Raw genomic sequence first — 18,806 nt, 5'->3', positions numbered from 1 at the left:
CTTTGAATAGATTTATGACCATCTGGAACTTTGTAAAAAAACACTAAATTCACTAAGGACCCTACATAAAGGTAAGTCTGTACAATAAAAATTAAAGTACCCAGGAGCCATTCATGTCTAAAAAAAAGGGTATGGTTTAAAACGCGTAAAGATTTCAATGCTTATATCAACATCAAGATGGTCTCCTATGATATTGAGTCCAATACAAAAGTTATTCAAGATCAAATTCTGAACAAGAAAAAGTCCACATACATTCAATTGGGGCGTGGCATCGAGATTGGCGTGGCCTGTGACTAAAATCACCACAGTTCATAGACGGAATGATTGATTTGAGCGGGACCAACTTAATGGCTGTTGGGGTCCAAAGTTCCAACTGCTCAAGTCAGATGAAGTCAATTGATTAAACACCACGGATGCAAGAGGCTCAAAATCTTCCAAATTTAACTTATCGCCAAAAGGCAGGGTTAACTTAACCCAACCATGGTCAAACTTGGTGCAATTGTATCTATATCAGGCAATAGGGAGCGCTATAACAATTAACTGAAAGAAAATGCAACCTCTCGAAATTGTACCCAGATTGGGCGATAGGGGGAGCTATAACAATTACGGTAACTGAAAATGCAGACTTTGGACAGCCATATTTTCTGACCCCTTTCACCTACAGTCATTAAACCTGTAAACATTTGTATCTCCTCATGTTGAGCAAATGTTCCTAGGAAAACCAGAACCTGTAACATAATGGCAGCTGGATGTCCAAATTAGCCCAATCAATGTTAGGTGACTAAAGGCGGGGTAAACTTGAGTCAATCCATCACCAACCTTGGTGTACTTAAAGACACATAGGTCAAGGTTAACAAGGCTAAAGTTCATTAAAATAAAACGATAGGGGGCGCTAAAGCGATCAATTGAAAACTTTAAAGACTCATAACTCCTCAGCCTTTTGAAATACGGTCATAAAAGTTTGTTCAGCCATCAGCAGATCCAAGCTGAGGCTATTCCAGCGTTGTCAACCGTATGCAAACAAAAAAGGTCTTAATTGTCTTCGTCAGGGTCTTTATGGTCTGCATCAGTCCTTCCACCATCATACCACCACCCCCCAAGGAAATCTCTCTCTCTCTCTCTCTCTCTCTCTCAAAATCATCACGACAATGTTTCTAATTCAACAGTGGCACATGATTCTTAAAAACTGACTTAAGAGAGAATATGTATATAGGCTACCCCTTTAAGTCCCAGCCAGCACTGGAGTGAGGCCGCGATTTAGATTACCGTAATTTTCGGACTATAAGCCGCGCCTTTTTCCCCATTTTTCGAGTCTGCGGCTTATATAACGGTGCGGCTAATCTATGGATTTTACAGGTTACAGACGAGTCCACCGACTTTAACTCTATGGGCTCTATGACCGGTCCGCGCCCCGCCACCAGTGGCGGGCTCCAGCAGGAAACGCTGGAAGTAGTAGTGGGGACAGAAAATGCAGCTGCAATAGTTTGCTGACCTGCAATAGGTTTCATCTTTTTCTTTGGTGGCATTTTTGCGTTCTCTCTTCTCTGCCTGTTTCTCGAGAAAAACGGGATCTCGTTGGAAGCGCGATGTATGCGCAGGCGCCGTTTGGGCATAACAATATGGCGGCGACCGTTCAATGTAGTTTTCATCACCACCACCGGATTATGTTTCATTTATTTCATTACAGCACGTCCCCTAAACGTTACAACATAATCGACACGAATGAGCACAGCATCGAGCAGTGGAAACGTGGGTTTATTTACTATGAAGTTCGTATTTTTAATTGTTGAAATGAAATCAGCGGTGACGAGCTAGTTGTTTTGGTAGCGGCTAAATTAGCATGTCGCGATACTTTGTACAGGGGATCACGTCTGCGCCGAGTAGATGCGCAGAGGGTTGAAACAGCGCTTGTCCGGTCTGCTCACAATAAGGTTTCTTTGGCCAGTTACTGTGATTAAACACGAGTTGTTTAATGTTCACAATGTATCGTTTTTCATGGGGAAAATGAGATGCGTCCCCGGGACGCATGGATAGTGAGTTTAGTGCGTCCTTTCAGATTTTAATGCGTCAGGGACGCAGGACGCGTACCTAGCAACATCACTGCACCCGCGGCTTATAGTCCAGTGCGGCTTATCTATGTACACATCATTCAATTTAGCTGCTGCGGCTTATACTCAGGTGCGCCTTATAGTGCGGAAAATACGGTATATAAAATATTTTTTAATGGTGAATCAGGGTCTTCATGACCTGCGTCTGGATCTTAATGGTCTATCAGGGTGTTATTGGTCTGCTTTAGGCTTGGCACCTGTAAAATGCTGTTTGCAGCTGTAATTACCGTATTATTATTTTATCTAAGGGATAACACTGGGATATTCAGACGATATGTAAATTAACCTTCTACCTGTGGTTCACCAATATGCCTAGGCATTAGGGTTGCCTCGGTGTGGACATTTTCACACCGAGTAATACGCTCGTGTCAACACCTGTATTACCGGTATAAACGGTATTAACTTTGAAACTAGGTCAAACGCCATCTTCTCCGTCAACTCTCCTCTCACACTCGGTGAAAGCGGCTGGCAGCGCGCCAATTCTCGGCGTCTTATAACGTTCTATATATAATAGACTGGTATAATATAATTTTATATATCATAATATCACGGCCAAAAGCTCTGTTCGCCTCCGGATGGCCGTAGCGCGGGGAGCTCATGTAGGGATTGTGCTTTGCGGGGTTTGTTTACCGGCGTTGCTATGGTTACCGGTCTTGTAAGGAAGCGCGCCAATTCTCGGCGCGTCAATTCTCATCCGCACAGAGCAGATCTGTGGCCTATTCTACAGATTTTAATTTTCTTAATTAGAATTATATTATTCATTTTTACCGAATTTGTTTTTTATTGCTGAAAAATAAATAAATAAAACTCGGTGTTGCACACCGATGTTGGCCTCAACACCGGTAACACCGGTAATACCGTATACAGTGGCAACCCTACTAGGCATTGAAACAGATATGATTATTTTATATTTCCAGATTTTTCTCAAAGAAAAAAACACTGAATGAGTCAAATACTGAATTGAGATTTGAATACCTACCGCGCAAACGAGTATCAGAATATTCAGTTGTTTGGCCAAAGCACTAATCAGTGTTCAGCACCCTTGTATTTGCAGTATTTTGAATGTTGCGAACTGGGTGTTGGCGGCAACACTGTTTGTATCTCTGTGATAATTTACATCTTATCGCCAAAGGTGTCGCAAATAAGAACGAAACTGAAATCTTCAGGTTTCCACTGTAAAGTAATACTGTTTGGTAGACAGCTCACTACTGTCACATGCACAACTTTGGAGACAGCCTGACAGCAAAGTACCAGGAGCACTACATAGAAATGGTGATTGCATATGAGAAAATGCACTTACTGGTAGGGGAGAGAACTGCTATTTTGCAGCCATGCGTGAAGCCCGGGTCGACCCCCATGATGACGGAGCCCCTGATTGGAGACACTAGAAGCCGCTGGCGAAGGTTACGCACAAACATATCTATAGACTCCTTCTCAGCAGTTGCTGATAACTTGGTCCTAAATGGAAACACACATAGAATATGAAGGATACGTTTGCATACTTTGGACAAAAGGGCCTATCCACAGATAGTCCATCCTGATTCTTGAGTGTAGCCACCATTATATCCACAGATTGTCTATTCTGATTCTAGAGCTTAGACACCATTAGAGCCACATATTGTCCCTCCTGATTCTAGAGTGCTGCCCTTCCAACACTAAAACACCTTTCTGGTGTTCATGTATGGTGTTCTACATCACATACATGCACGTTTGGATGTATACCGCATTTAATTCATTTAATTTAAATACTCCGTTATTAACCATATGTCTTTGAGTAGGGAATGTCATATACATAAAGTTTTAATAACTGGGATCAATATAATTGTGTGCCTTTTTGGATCCAAATTCCTTGTTGAAATTCATCAATAAATAATGAATGGATGAATCGATAGAAAAAATAATTTGTTTATAAAAAAAAAAACCTAACCCTAGTAATGGTTGAGAAACAATTGAAACCACAGATATGTTCAATTTGATTTGAAACTGTAAAAATGAATTGTAAACCAAGCACTACCTCCAAACATTGGTCAAAACTTGACCGCATGTTGGTTTTTGGACCAGTTGGTCTGTTGACTGACCCAGCTAGACCACTTCATTAAGTCCCTAACAAAATCAGTAATGAACCAATTTGCAATAAGGTGTCTTTACTCTAGTTTCATCATAATCTGTGGAAAGAATGGTATCTACCATCTAGAATCATGCTTCTAAATTTCTGGAAAGATTGTTGTCTAAAGTCTAGAATTATGCTTAGAAATCTATGCATTTTTCTAATCTGAAATTTGAAGGAAGGAGTTTTAGTAGTAAACAAGCATGGACATGGTCTCATCTACCTGTAGCTTCTGGTAAGTAGAGGTAGAATGAGTCTTTTATATGCATCCTCTACTGCATCCCCAATAATTTTAGTATCACTTGGTCTCCCCAACATCTTAGGCCTCCATCTGCAATACAAGTTGACAGGACAGAAAATAACAATATATTTATGAAGCGGACGCTTTTTTTTAAAGCGACTTAGAGTAGGTGTACTTAATAATGAAAATACAACCCAAGATTGCAAGAAGTATATACAAATATACAAAATAGGCAAAGCAACTGCCACGAAAAGCGTTATAATATAGAAACAAGAGATAGTGATAGACCAATTATTATTTTCATTGCACCATAACTTCACAAGGGAGCAAGCATAGACAGAATAAATAAATAAATAATAGGTAAGTATTATATACAACTATAATTACTTGATTAAAAGTAAGTAATTATAATTATAACGAACATTTAAAAATGCTGGAATAAGCTGGCATTACACAAATATTGTACAAAGTTCGATTAAAACTTGAGGTAGAAAGGAAAGGTTATTCATGATGTTTTCTTTAAGGAGTTAGCATCTCTTCAATCTGTTTCCCCACAAATGATGAGTGATTCCAATCAACGGAAAAGCATTTATATGTCACCTGTCATGCTAAACATAGTATGTCTAGTCTTTATGGCGTAATAAAGAACCATCTTATGATAGCTTTAGATAAAAAAATGGATTTTAGTGTAGAAGTAGTAAATTCACATTCATTAGCAGTTCTGCTGCCATCATATGCATCAACACCAGGGCCTAAATCCTAATAAAACTGAGGCAACTCAACTCACTCTTTCCAGCAAAACTAACTCCATATTAAGCAATTTGTGGGGATTCTTGTTCATGTGCTTCACGGTGTCGAACAAAGCCCAAACTACGGTCGGCCGTTTGAGTGTGGCTCAGGCTATATAACACTTACATCTTAAACACCCTTTGCCCAAACAATAGCAAAATGATAAGTTGAAGCAAACCAATGAATCTAATTGATGGTAAACATTACATACAGATCCTGTTGTGGGTACTTTACTGTTAAGTACACATATGCGTTTGTGCGTGTGTTGACAGACCTGCAGTTGATGCACCACCTCGTAAAGTCACTCTTCACGCTGTCGGGAATGTTCACCTTCACTGTCAGGATCTTCAGACTCTCCCCGCGGTAAATAGCCAAGGTCTACACACACACACACACACACACACACACACACACACACACACACACACACACACACACACACACACACACACACACACACACACACACACACACACACACACACACACACACACAGTCTTTATGTTTTGTAATGGTTCATATTGAAGTAAAGTAGTATTTAAAGACCATTTCTATGATCCGTCTTTGGGACCCTCTGCAACTTTGTTATAACCAGGGTTTTTCTTGCATTTCTTTCAATCTACAAATAATTGATCACGCATTATTCCTTTTGTTCAATAAAACATTTGATAAATTGAAATACCGAAGGTAGACGGTATAGCCAGAGTATCTGTTCAAACTAAATGAAAACCTTGGGGAAGTATGAAATGTTTGATATTAATTAACATTTTATTCTTTATTAGGTTAGTAAAGGTGATTATGATTAAGCAAAAAATGATCTTTGGACATTAAACAAGATTAAAAGCAACTAAAAAAGCACTACTAAAAGCATGTTACACTAGTTGCAAAGCTAACTTCATGGATCACTCCTACTTTCCAAAACTATAAAACAAAAAAAAGGTGTCATGGTATGGTTCAAATTAGTAAATAAGATGCAGAGACGCAATGTTGGAGAGGACAGAACGGAGGAAGTGAAGGTGGGAGGAGGGATCAGGGAGATTTGTGAAAGAACATTTTTGTTAAGTAATTTCTCTATTTGTCTTACAAATAGCTTCAAGGACGTTTGACTTTTTTAACACTGAGGAACTATCACAAATGAATATTGGCTTTTATAAATCCACCAGTTCAGTCCATTACAACTGCAAATGCCTGGTCCTTTCAATGTTGCATGCTGTGTTCGGATTTCACTCTCCTGCAAAAAGATTTTTCTCTAATGAATAATGCAGGGCAACGTCCCAAAATCCCGACATCTAAACCAAAGGTTACATGGATAGCAGCATAGCGCTTCTGTCGTTGTATGTAAAAAAAAAAAAAAAAAAACACAGAATAGCAGCTGATCCTGTTGAAACTGTTTTTAGTTAGAATGATACCAGATGTTTTCAAATCCACCCTCTACCCTCTATTTTTTAACCTGGACTTTTCCCATAAATTTGGGTTGCACAACTAATGGGGACAACGTTTTTTACATCCGTCCAGTATAGATTGCAAGCCCTGCAGCCTCCATTATCAACAATACATTGATTTTAAAAACTGTATGCATGCAAAATGAAGCCAAGACAATTATCAGCAAATACGTTATTTTTACAACCAAACACAACTTTGATGACAAAAAATAATAAAAGTTTCATCGTTTCTTTTCAGAGTGGAGGCTTCATATGGTATATAGTTTGAGGAGATCCCATCACATGAAAGACAACACAATTGCTGTGAATGTGCTTGTTCACAGTTATGAAGTACATAACTCTTGTTGTTACATGCTTTTTATTTCATTTGGGTTTGGAATTGTTTTTCGTTTAGCTAACAATGGTTGGTAAGACTAAAAGGTGAGAATCCAAACATTCTAGGGCGGTTTAACATGACTGCTTCCAATCTGTTTAAATCTCTTACGTCTTTGCAATAGAAGGGACTAGCCCTGCCCGGATACGGACACAATCGGGATGAAGTGGTAGACACTGTTTTATAGAGCTAGCACACAGTTCAATATTCGTGTTTGACTTACTTTTGAGTGTGTCAAGCATATCAGTTCAATATACACAGCTCTAACCCTCCTCTTGTAAAGCCAAACAAACTTATCTAACTCCCAAGTTACAGAAGTCAAAAACACACACACACACACACACACATACACACAATTGAGGAGCCGAGGCCTCCGTATCCTGTGGCCACCCCTGTTTTGTGTTGTGCTGGTGGGCCCTCCGAGGAGCTGTTACATGCTGTTAAGCAAACAGTAGTAAGTGTCTGACCTTTTCAGCTGGGAACCTTTAGCCCCACTACACAACAGGGCCAAGAAGCAAAACGTCAATCTGGAGCCCAAGCGGAAGAAGCAAGCTGACAAATGCCACCACTGCACCACCATCAGCAACAAGGCACCGCAAGGCCTCCTCGCCCCCACCCACATAACGCCATAACCACTAGCACTCAGCTGCACCCTAGCATGAATTGCAGCTGTGTGCATGAGAGGTTGCATTGGACACCCACACAGACACCCGCAACACACACACACACACACCCGCCACACACACACACACACACACACACACCTAATGGAATAGTAAGCAAAGGAATAAAAACAACAAACTTGCATATATGACAAATATGTTTGGGACATTTTCCTTCCTGCTTCAGTTGGGTGCATTGACAGAGAGAAAAAATCTCCTACACCCTATACTCTAATCTAAGCCATGAAGTTTACGTTTCTGGACAGAGCACAGAGCAAACTGACGGATAATAATATTTTTTCGGTACTTAAAAGGATAACGTTGGGATTTCTTTGTGTTTTAGAGTAGAACCACATAGTGCATTATCAGTTGGTATTAGGGATGCACCGATCCGCTTTTTTCACCTCCGATGCCGATATCTGAGGTTTAGTATCGGCCGATACCGATCCGATAACGATATAGAAAAACAGCGCGAAATTATGGCTACAAACTGTAAGTTTCATTGAGGGGAAAAGACTGGGATCATGAGACTTGAATTTTTGGAGGTGCTTTATAAGGTTTGTGGCATTAAAGCTAGAAGGTTTGGTACCACCCCTCGGGACATTTACTTTGCATATGTTGCATGTAGCCGTGGAGCTTGCTGGCTTAGGTAAAGTGAAATAGCTCCAGATAGCAGATCCTTTTGCTCGCTCCATTTTGCAATCACTGTAGGCTCCGCACGGCGTGTTGCTTGTTTGTGACGTCACTCACAGCGCACAGCATAGAAACTGAATAGATCAGCCAATAGATAGATACACTTTTATTAATCCCGTGACAACATTTTCGTGGGAAATTCAATTATCAAAGCAGCAAGGTAGTAGGAATAGTATTCAAGTATGTACATAAACGTAAAAAAAATATATTATTATTATTTATTTTATTTTTTTTAAATATGGATCGGCCCATTTGTCACCGATACCCGATCTAGAAATGTCTTCAATATCGGTACCGATACCGATAAAAAATATCGGATCGGTGGTATTGTAGGGTCACAGCACAATGAGCACCTGGGTCAATATTGAATGCCAATAAAGTGAAGCTGAAGAGGTTTTAGTAGAGGTAGATTTAGGCAGAATTATAATTACAATAAATCCAATATAAAAACTGATAAAAATATATTTCTGAGTACTTTTTTTTGTCACAAAGTAATAGGGTATGGACTGTTGGACTCAGTGGGGGCCGTCTTTTATATGCTTTAGTTTATGGGGATCACATAATGTGACAAAGAACACTATTGGTGTGCATGTGCAGGTGCACACCAATAGTTTACCACACTTTTGGGGTAAACTAGTTAGAACTATTAGAACGCATAATGTCACCTAACCGCTTTGAAATGGGGGAAGGGGGCGTTGCCCTCTCTCGGGATGTTGAAGTTAAAAAGCAAGTTTATCTCCGGCCGTGGGGCAATAGGAACTCGTCAATGTCCTCTTAAAGTGATTGTTTTTGAAAAAGACATGTACAGATTGTCATTTTAAATATCTGACAATATTATGGAGAAATACAACTTGTTTTCTTTACATTGCGCTTGATCTTGGGTTGTAATAGCACAGAGCAAACTGAAGTATTAACAGTCTCTTTCTTGAAGCTGAGCTTTAGGATTTTTCAAACTGGATTTTTCCCATCATTTAGGTAACTAATGCTTCTGACCAGGTTCCCTACAGAGAAATTACATTTAGCTTTATTAGGTATTCAGAGTATCTTTGGATACTACCTTTGTATTTGTACTAGATATTTGTACTTGTTGTTACTAGTGAGGGTTAAGCTTCTCGTTCATTTATAGTATTATGCCACGTTGTGTGGCCATTTCTTATATAACATTGCTCATTATAACGTTCATACACAACTGCGGTACTAAAAAGGTATCACAAAGTTGCCGTGGGTCGTAAGTAACAAGCCACATTCTTCCTAGAACCGTCCGTCCAAAACAGACTTCTTAAAATCTCATTGTGTCTGAATTCTACCTGAAACAGTGGGTTCACTTATACTTTTATGTTATATGGGTAATAATCTGAAAGTAGTGTTTCAAAACAAAAAACTGTCCCACAGTGTCACTTAGGGCTGGGTAAAAATATCGATTCATCAATGCACTGCAATTTATTTGTTCTCGATTCAATTTAGACTCTTAATTTTTTTGAAATCGATTATTTCTATCATTATTATTTCATTGTATTCTAGAAGCGAGTATGCCTAAGTTTACATTCCCTTTTACATTTGTCCATGTTATGATTATTACTTTTATGCTGCAAGTTTAGCTCAGGAACAATACTATACAATGGTGTATTCCCTTTTTGCTAGTAAAAGCACAATGAAATGGTTAATTCATTTAAAATGGTTAATTCTAAATAATATTTAGATATTTTTGTCATCTGCACGTCAGATCAATATCAAATTGAATCGAAAATGAACGAATCAAGACCTAAAGAATCGAATTAATTTGAATTGTGAGGTACCTGGCAATACCCAGCCCTAGTGTCCCTGTGGAGACGGAGAGCTCCGTTCTGACGGACTACGCACGGTATTCAAATCCAATGGTGACCAATCATACATTGATAGAGAGAACGTTGAAGCATTTGACTGATAACAATATTCAATACATGTGAATGATATGTTTCAGTGTACGATAGAAAAAACCTTACACCATTTACTTTAGCAGAGCAGCGAAAATGTACTGCCTTGTTATGACGGAAAGAATAATTTTCACCCGCATGAGCGTAATCCCTGCCTGTAGTGATTCAAAATGTTGAGCTTTAAAGAGCACAAAGACGGCAATAAGGCAATCCTAAGTGGGGACCAAGAGGCAGACCCAGCGGTCCAATTCCCTGTGGGTCTAGTAGTGTTAAATGCTGGACCATGAACAGCTGTCAGCTCTCCTAATGCCCCCTTTAATGCCATCCTTCAAAAGCTTCGATCTTCAGTTAACATCGCTAGACCTGGACCGTGGATTGGCCCATTAGTTTCCTGCTTATGATCACTTATTACTGAGCTTGACTATAGAGTTAACATGCACAGCCCGTGTTAGAGACTTTATTTTCTTATTTTGTTCTGTTGTGGAGGGCTACCCGATCAAAGTCTTAGGTTGTAGACCTCTCATTAGATCCAACCCATAAAATAACAATACTTATTACTATTTTTTTCTATTACCCACCCAACCATCCTGAATGTGCCTCATGATCCTTCATGAAAAATATTGTGATAAGATATTTTTGCCATATCGCCCAACCCTAACAGTAATTATCTCTCTCCCTACTAGATGCTTTGCGTCTGCCTAGGTTAAGGTTAAGTGTGTGATACGGACAGGCCAGCTTTGACAGGTAGGCAAGTTCAAGCCAAAGCTTGACAAGATCAGTCCTTCCACCATCATACCACCACCCCCCAAGGAAATCTCTCTCTCTCTCTCTCTCTCTCTCTCTCTCTCTCTCTCAAAATCATCACGACAATGTTTCTAATTCAACAGTGGCACATGATTCTTAAAAACTGACTTAAGAGAGAATATGTATATAGGCTACCCCTTTAAGTCCCAGCCAGCACTGGAGTGAGGCCACGATTTAGATTATATAAAATATTTTTTAATATAGACTTGACATTTGGCATGGTAATTGGCTACTAAGGAATGGGACTTTTGGCTACTAAGGAATTTCCTCTTCCTAGCCATTCGACAGCCGAGCCTTCGTCATTCTGACGCAAAGTTATAGCTGTTTTAACGACATGAATACGCACATATTTTTCTTAAAATGCTTTATCTCCGCTGTCTTATTGCTATGATTTCTTTCACCATTTTGTCCCACCATCACCGGTACATGTGTGCCAAGTTTGCAGCTTTTAAAAACACTTTTCATACAGGACACAATTCAACTTAATATTGGTCTACATATTCTTTGTAAATGTAAAACTATTAAAAGGAAATCATTTCTAATTGTCTCACAATTGCTAGAGTAATTCAGAGGCTTCCCTTAACTGTACATTCGTAAAAATATTGTACATCAATGAAAGAATATATAATTTATATTGATTTATATATTAGATCACTATTTAAAAACAATTATTTAAGTCTGGTCATACAGTCAATTACAGTGTGCTAATAACTAGTCGACATAAAGTGATGATTATGAAGTTTGAGAAATAGCTAAATAAGTGCCATAGTATTCACACTCAATTGCTTCCCGTCTCCATCCCTCCCATGCTCAACCTTTAACAAACCTCCAAATTTGGTACATTATACAACATAATTTTTCTTCTGCTTAAACAAACAAGCTCACACACATGCCGCCTGTCAAAACACACCCGAAGCATGCAAGCTAACACACACAAACAAACATGCGCACATACACACGGGCCACCAAGTTAACGGCTAGAAAAGGTTCACTTTAGCCTGAATCTGACAGCTAGCAGGGTCACAGTGGCCGCTGGATTAACGCTCTGTGACAACGGTGCGTCACTCGAATTAACCGCCTCGCACACAGGAGGAGTGGGACGGGCATGGGGGGAGAGAGACAGGCTGACTGAGACGGGGAGGGATCGGGGTGAAGAAATAGGCATAGGCTAGGACCACACCTATTTGTTGCTCATCTCCACTGGCTCTCCGTTTTTCTATCGCTCCAACCTCCTTCCCGCCCTCCCCCCCTTCCCTCCCTCCGTCTTTAGACCCAGCAGCATTAGCTGTCAGGGCAGGAGCATGCCAGTCAATCAAAGCCTCCTAATCCAATGGCATGTCAGCAGGGGACATGTCACATATGTTAAGTGGAGAGAATGGTTAGGAAGGGGGGTTACGATGTACTTTGTGTGTGCGCATGGGGGTGTGGGTGTGTGTGTGTGTGTGTTTGTCTGTGTTGCGCCTGTGGGGCACTGTGGCACGCTTGCCAGGGAGTGCTTGGTGGCGGCGAGTCAGCCGGTGATGGAAGCAGGGATGACACATGAGGCCCAGGACCCACTCAGAGAACCCTAGTAGTCACCGGGGTACAGGGGGCGTCACGAACAGAGGGGGTACAGCCTAACAGCGACTGACGTGGCATTCAGAGCTCCTGAGCACCAGCCACAAAAAACTGACACAAACACAAACAGATGGTGTGTGTACACGAGGGTCTGTGTGTGTGTGTGTGTGTGTGTGTGTGTGTGTGTGTGTGTGTGTGTGTGTGTGTGTGTGTGTGTGTGTGTGTGTGTGTGTGTGTGTGTGTGTGTGTGTGTGTGTGTGTGTGTGTGTGTGTGTCAATTGTATAAACCAGAATTCATCTGTTTTAGTGCAGCAAAAATAAAGCGTTCCAAGTCCATTTCAAGGGCAGAGGTGTGGCTGCCTGCGAATGGTTTGAGTGTGCTTGGCCTAGCCATATAACAAGAGCCCATTCTGCATAATCCATCTCAAATTGAAGGTCCTGAGAATGAGCCCTTACATCTACATGGGGCAGAAGGTCCTCTTTTGATGGGGGTCGCCATAGTTCTACACTAGCCCAGAGCGGACTGACACCTCTGGAGAACTGGTTTTAAAAAAAAGTGTTCCGGGCTAAGGGTTGTAGGATGGAGGGGGGCGGCTATCCAAATGGCAAGGACCCATTTGCGATCTTTTCCTTGGTAGTGTCATTGTGTTGGCGCATTAAATTGATATAATCACTGTTTTATATCAACTGAGCCACACACCTTGGCATTATACTATCTATCCAAGAAACGTATCCTTCTCGGACGTGGACATAAATATCAACAGCTGGCTGGACGGAGCTCCACACACACCGTGGCGTTATACTACAAGTGTCCTAGAAGCTAAACTATCTCTCAGACGCAGACATCAACAATCTTCTGCATAGACGGACACCGTCTATGCAGACGGAGAGCTCCACAAAACCCCACACCATGGTGTTATATAGACGTATCCAACATGTTTAACCCTCTCTTGGACGCCTATGAAGACTTATGAAAGCTTATGCTTTGTCTTGTCACCAAAATATCCTCAGCATTTAGAGGATTCAATTATAATGGATTTTCAATTTATAGTCCAGTGTAAAATAGTGTAGCAAATGGTAGTTTGTGGATGAAGGGGATCATGATAAGTGGGTGTGCCTTCTTTAAACCATCCATGTTTTGGAGATGTTCAATTGAGGTATGCCCTGTTAACAGCTCAAATCATTAATTCAGAGAAAGTATAGACCAACGTTATTTTTCCAGCTCGGAAGACGGCTCTTTAGGTGAAATTAAGTTCGTAGCTCACCGTCTTCCTTACTGCAGCAGTTAAGAGGCATCGTTTGTGTTTTAACAAAGTTTCACTTAATTACTGATCCAAGTGAAATCAGAGTCACTGATCCTGGGGTAATGCAAAAGAATGGTGTGGGAACACAAAACATATTGCTAGATAACGCAAAAGGATTGCGAGGATACGCAAAAAGTATTGCAATTCACACATATGTATTTTGAGGTAATGCCAAAGGGAAGGAACGAGGGAACGCAAAATAAGCTAAATAATTGATCACAACCATGACTCTCGGGGGGGGCACCGTAAATAGATGGATGAATGGCTTACGCATTCATAATGGCATTTTTCAGTTCACCTATTAAAATACAATAAACTGTGCATTCTTGAGTCTGAAATGCATCGCCAGGCATGCAGAGTATGGTAAGAATTCTCAACAGCTTCATTGTTTATAATTTGTTTGTTCCGATAACTATATAGACCTAAGCCTAATTAAACAGGGTAATAAAGATTTATATAGAAGCTCACTGTTGGAATTAGTTTGACGATATTCGCCTGCAGAACAAAATAGCTTGTTCAAATTGTACAGATTAATTTCAAATTAGGGTGAGCCAATTTTGTTGTCATTGGAAAATATTGGATCGGAAATCTTGATATCAGAACATTCTTTTCCTTTTAAAAGCAAAATATATATTTTTTTTTTCTCCCATATGTATCCTACCTGGTGAGCCTGGATGCGCTGAATATGGCGAGTGAAATCAAAATAGAGGTGGAATTTGTCGATGTCCCTGGTCTTCTTGTGCTTGGCCCCAGGTTTGGCCTGGCTCTGACTGGGCTGGCTGCCCCCTTCCTGCTCCTTCAGGGCCACTTTGGACACAGACGACTGGATTGTCACAAAGCTGTTCCCACACCTGCACCAAAGCAAGCAAGCAAGCGCACACACACACACACACACACACACACACACACACACACACACAATGGAATACTTTAAAAAGCAAATAGCAACAGAGAAGTAAGGCACTAAACACTAGAACCACCAGGAGTGGGGGTAATTTTGACTGCTGGTGAATATCAAAAACATTTGTAAAACTTTCAGGATTGCGTATCCTGTCTTTTCAAAAAGATGACTAACACTGTGTGTTCCTTAATACAGAAATGATATTGTAAAACAAGGTTATAAGCTATTTCGCGACTTTATACCAAGTGAACATGATCCACGCTGTATCTTCAAGGACGCAGTTTGCATTCTCTCCAGCAGGCGTCACAATTGTGCAAGTAATAGAACTTAGAAAGAAAAAGAAAATCTTGAGCGGTCTTATCCATTACTCATTTGGAGCAATTGGACTAGGAACAAAATAACAGATGTTACCATGTGGTATGTCTTAAAGAATCTTATTTTCATTTCGGGACTTGTTTCCGTTGATGTACATAAATCTAAAAGACTAATCAAAATCACCCTTTCCAGACTACCTTCTGGTAAACGACATGGTATATGAACATATGTATTTGATATTTTTATACAACACCTTGTAGTTTACCTTAATTCTAAACAAAAAGAGTTAAAAAAATAGTGGCGAAAAGTTATTAATCAGATTGTTAGATCATTCAGGGCTCCCCAAGTAGAATTGATTTGCCTGAATTTGTAACGCTTACTCCTAGGGGTGTTTTTGAGTTGCATTTACCATAGACCGGTTGCTACAGCATCGGCAGTTGTCCACCGTTTACTTCCCTGTACATCTGATGCCCTGACACTGGTGTTCTATGGGTGCTGACCCAGGAAGTGGGCAGGGCGCAGACCATTGGCATGACGCCGCTTCCCTTTCCTCTGCCATGGCTGCCTTTTGATCTGTGACCAATTCCCTTATCAGCAGTGAAATGTATGTATTTCTTGGGATTATTTGCCCTATGCACTTATTGCGAAGAACAGGGGCATTTTTACCAGCAGGACTAGCATGTTGTGTTTGTTCCATCTTTCAATGAATGGCCCTTGGCCCTCTGGTCCGTAATGTCAAGCCAACTGTTGTTTCATTATGTTAGGGATTAGTTTCTGGCAGTATGTGCTGAGGAAGCCTACAGTCATCAATCGCTTCTTTTCAGTGCACTGTACTGAGTAGGGAGATCTTTTATTAGCCTTGCATGATAAATTGCGATTGTGGTCTTTCCAGACTACCAGTGACAAACTTAGGTTTATTTGCCAGTTATTGTATCAAGTGACTAGTTAGCATATTAGGGCAAATTAGTTTGCCTAACAACCTTTGCCCAGGGAAAGGTGTTAAGGGTTTATTTTGTTCTTTTCATTATTCAACGCCCCAGGTGGGTATTCTTGACTGATATATTAATATTATTAATTTTAATTATTAATAATTTTCATTCAGATTAGTCTTGGTGTAAAGGCTGGACATTGGACAATATTTCACACCATAAGATGTGAAATATTCTATAAGACAATATGATATCAATATCCATTGCATTTTTTCCTCATATCAATGACATTGCATGGGAAATATCATATGATGATGCTGATGTATTTGGAAGCTATTCTTACAGTGTCCTTATGTAGGCCAGGGACTCTGGATCCTTGGCAATCATATCAGCCAAGATGTGTTTCACACCTGTTGTCACCTCCTCCAATGAAGATAGACCTGACAGGTACAGACAGAGTAGCAGAAAATATGATTAACACAAACATACACAACAAAAGCCCTGCTCCAACCAGACCTATTTAGGTATAATCGTTTTAACTAGATGTTTAGTTCAAAAGATGACAACAGATGCTGCTTCATATGTTGCCTTGCTGAAATGTTGGGCGTGAGAACTGTATTTTCCATGGACCTTTAGTGCCACCTTCAGGTACTTTTAAGACTGCAGCCAAATAGAGCCAGAAGCAAAGCAACATTTGGAGAATTATTGTTAAGGAGGGTAAATGTCCTGCACATGTGTACGTTTGTGTGTGTCAGTCAATGTCTCCTACCCTCACTGCCAGGCTTGACCCAAGACTGGATAACCAGGTCATTCGGCCGGTTCAACAGTATGACAGCAGCTTCCTCCAGGCCCAGGTCTCTGGCCCTCCGAGCCTTACTCAGCTTACTGCCTTTCTTATACGGCGAATACTGAAAAGATATAGGGGCAAGAGGGAGGGATGTACAGGAAAAAGAAAACATGAATGTGAAAGTAAATGAACATGGGGTGAGTTTTGAGGAAAAATACATCATTACAGCTAATATGCCAAATTATGCAAGTAACAGGTGGGACTGTGTCTGACCATGTGGTCCAGCTCATCCAGCGACCTGCAGCTCTGTAGGTTGTTCTCCAGCTCTGCATTCAGGAAGCCATCCTTCCTCAGTGTCTGGATAACTGACTGAGTCTTCTTAGAGAGATGACTTTATATACATACATAGAAAAACACAGTAAAATAGTAAACCCATGAAGGTATTTATTGGCATATTGTCTATGAGAGTGGAGAAATGTAGGGCAAAAGCGGGCTCATACGGGAAATGAGTTTGTAAGGTCGCAAGAACAAATCGACCCTTGACCTTGAGGAGAAGAAATCACTAAGCAAAAGCATCTCCAAACTTATCTTCCGGCGCTTCTTGCACCTCAAAAATTATGTAATTTGCTGAAATCTTTGCCTGAAATAACCATGCCAAGACTATTTTGATACATGATAAATTCAAGGCAGGCTTGTGGGAATACCTGAATTGGTATTTCTCGTCTTTTTTACGCTGTCAAGCGGTTACATTTTTTAATCACGATTAATATCATTATGTCATAGTTAACTCGCGTTTGTTTCCGGTGTAGCTAGATCCGGTATGGTGTTGTCGTTTTTCTAACATGACTAGTTGTTGCTTTACAGCACGTTTGCCAAGCCAAAAGATCGTTAGTCACGCGATAAAATAATTAACGCCGTTAAAATTGGTTTGCGTTAACACGTTAATAACGCGTTAAACTGACAGCACTAGAATTTAGCAAAAGCTTTTTTATCCAAAGCATCTTACAAAGGTTCATACACACTGAAGGCAACGTCAACCAAGCAAGGCGACAGCCAGCTCGTCGGGATCTGTTAGAATTAGGTGTCTTGCTCAGGGAAACCTAGACACTATTCTCCATGGAGACTCCACTGTTCTTAACTTATGGAGCATTCAGTGATCAAACCAAAACCGCACTGATTATAAAACTTCATCGGACTTGAAATAAACGTACAGGTGCATCTTAATAAATTAGAATATTTGGAAAAGTTAATTAATTTAAATAATCTACTTTTAAATGAAACTTATATTATGTCAGATTAGAGTTTGTTAGCCTAAGGCACAACTTCTCCTTAAAAGGGAGCATCCTGCATAATACAGCTTTAGATAAGAAGGTGAAGGTCATAAAGAGGTGTAGGTCATACAGGGACTTTTTGTTTATTTTTTAGTTAGTTACTTTATTTTCCTGAAATACTTATTTTAAATGTGGATTGAGGTTGAGGTAGCTAAGAATCTGAGTATTTCTTATCTTAAATGGTTGCAGTAAGAGGATCTTATTGTTTTGAAATCTTTGAGGTGTGTATGTGTTTAAATTAGTGGTGGGCATAGATTTTTTTTAATCTAGATTAATTCCAAATTAATCTAGATTAAAATGGCAAACGGCAAAAAATCTGTTTGTTTACCTTGAAAGCGGTCAATTATACTTGGCAATGGTGAATTATCAAATATAATTCACCGCCGGAAGCTGTGAAGTGCCCATGCAAGTGAACGGAGCATAAACAAAAATAATTGACAGCTGAACGTTGGGAAGGCCCATGCAAGTGAATGGAGCAGTCTACAGCATTGAGAAGAGCCGTGTAATAATCCATAATAATGTAAGGTTTAGAAGATAAATATTTGAAAGT

At 40.2% G+C, this 18,806-nt stretch overlaps 1 protein-coding gene across 3 annotated transcripts in view; it reads right to left on the bottom strand.

Annotated features, from left to right (window-relative positions):
- srbd1 (S1 RNA binding domain 1) overlaps positions 1-18,806 on the bottom strand; it is a 142,266-nt gene that overhangs the window by 83,552 nt on the left and 39,908 nt on the right. For all 3 annotated transcript variants that reach the window (XM_030378824.1, XM_030378823.1, XM_030378825.1), the window contains 7 exons: positions 17,199-17,316; positions 16,908-17,046; positions 16,482-16,578; positions 14,655-14,844; positions 5,520-5,623; positions 4,439-4,546; positions 3,409-3,566 (listed from right to left, as the gene is read on the bottom strand). In XM_030378824.1, the coding sequence (XP_030234684.1) occupies positions 3,409-3,566; positions 4,439-4,546; positions 5,520-5,623; positions 14,655-14,844; positions 16,482-16,578; positions 16,908-17,046; positions 17,199-17,316 (914 nt within the window). The remainder of the gene's footprint in view (positions 1-3,408; positions 3,567-4,438; positions 4,547-5,519; positions 5,624-14,654; positions 14,845-16,481; positions 16,579-16,907; positions 17,047-17,198; positions 17,317-18,806) is intronic.

The sequence above is a fragment of the Gadus morhua genome, chromosome 15 (assembly GCF_902167405.1).
Source record: "Gadus morhua chromosome 15, gadMor3.0, whole genome shotgun sequence".
In the NCBI taxonomy this organism is placed as follows: Eukaryota; Metazoa; Chordata; class Actinopteri; order Gadiformes; family Gadidae; genus Gadus; species Gadus morhua.
This window is presented reverse-complemented; position numbering and strand designations above follow the sequence as displayed.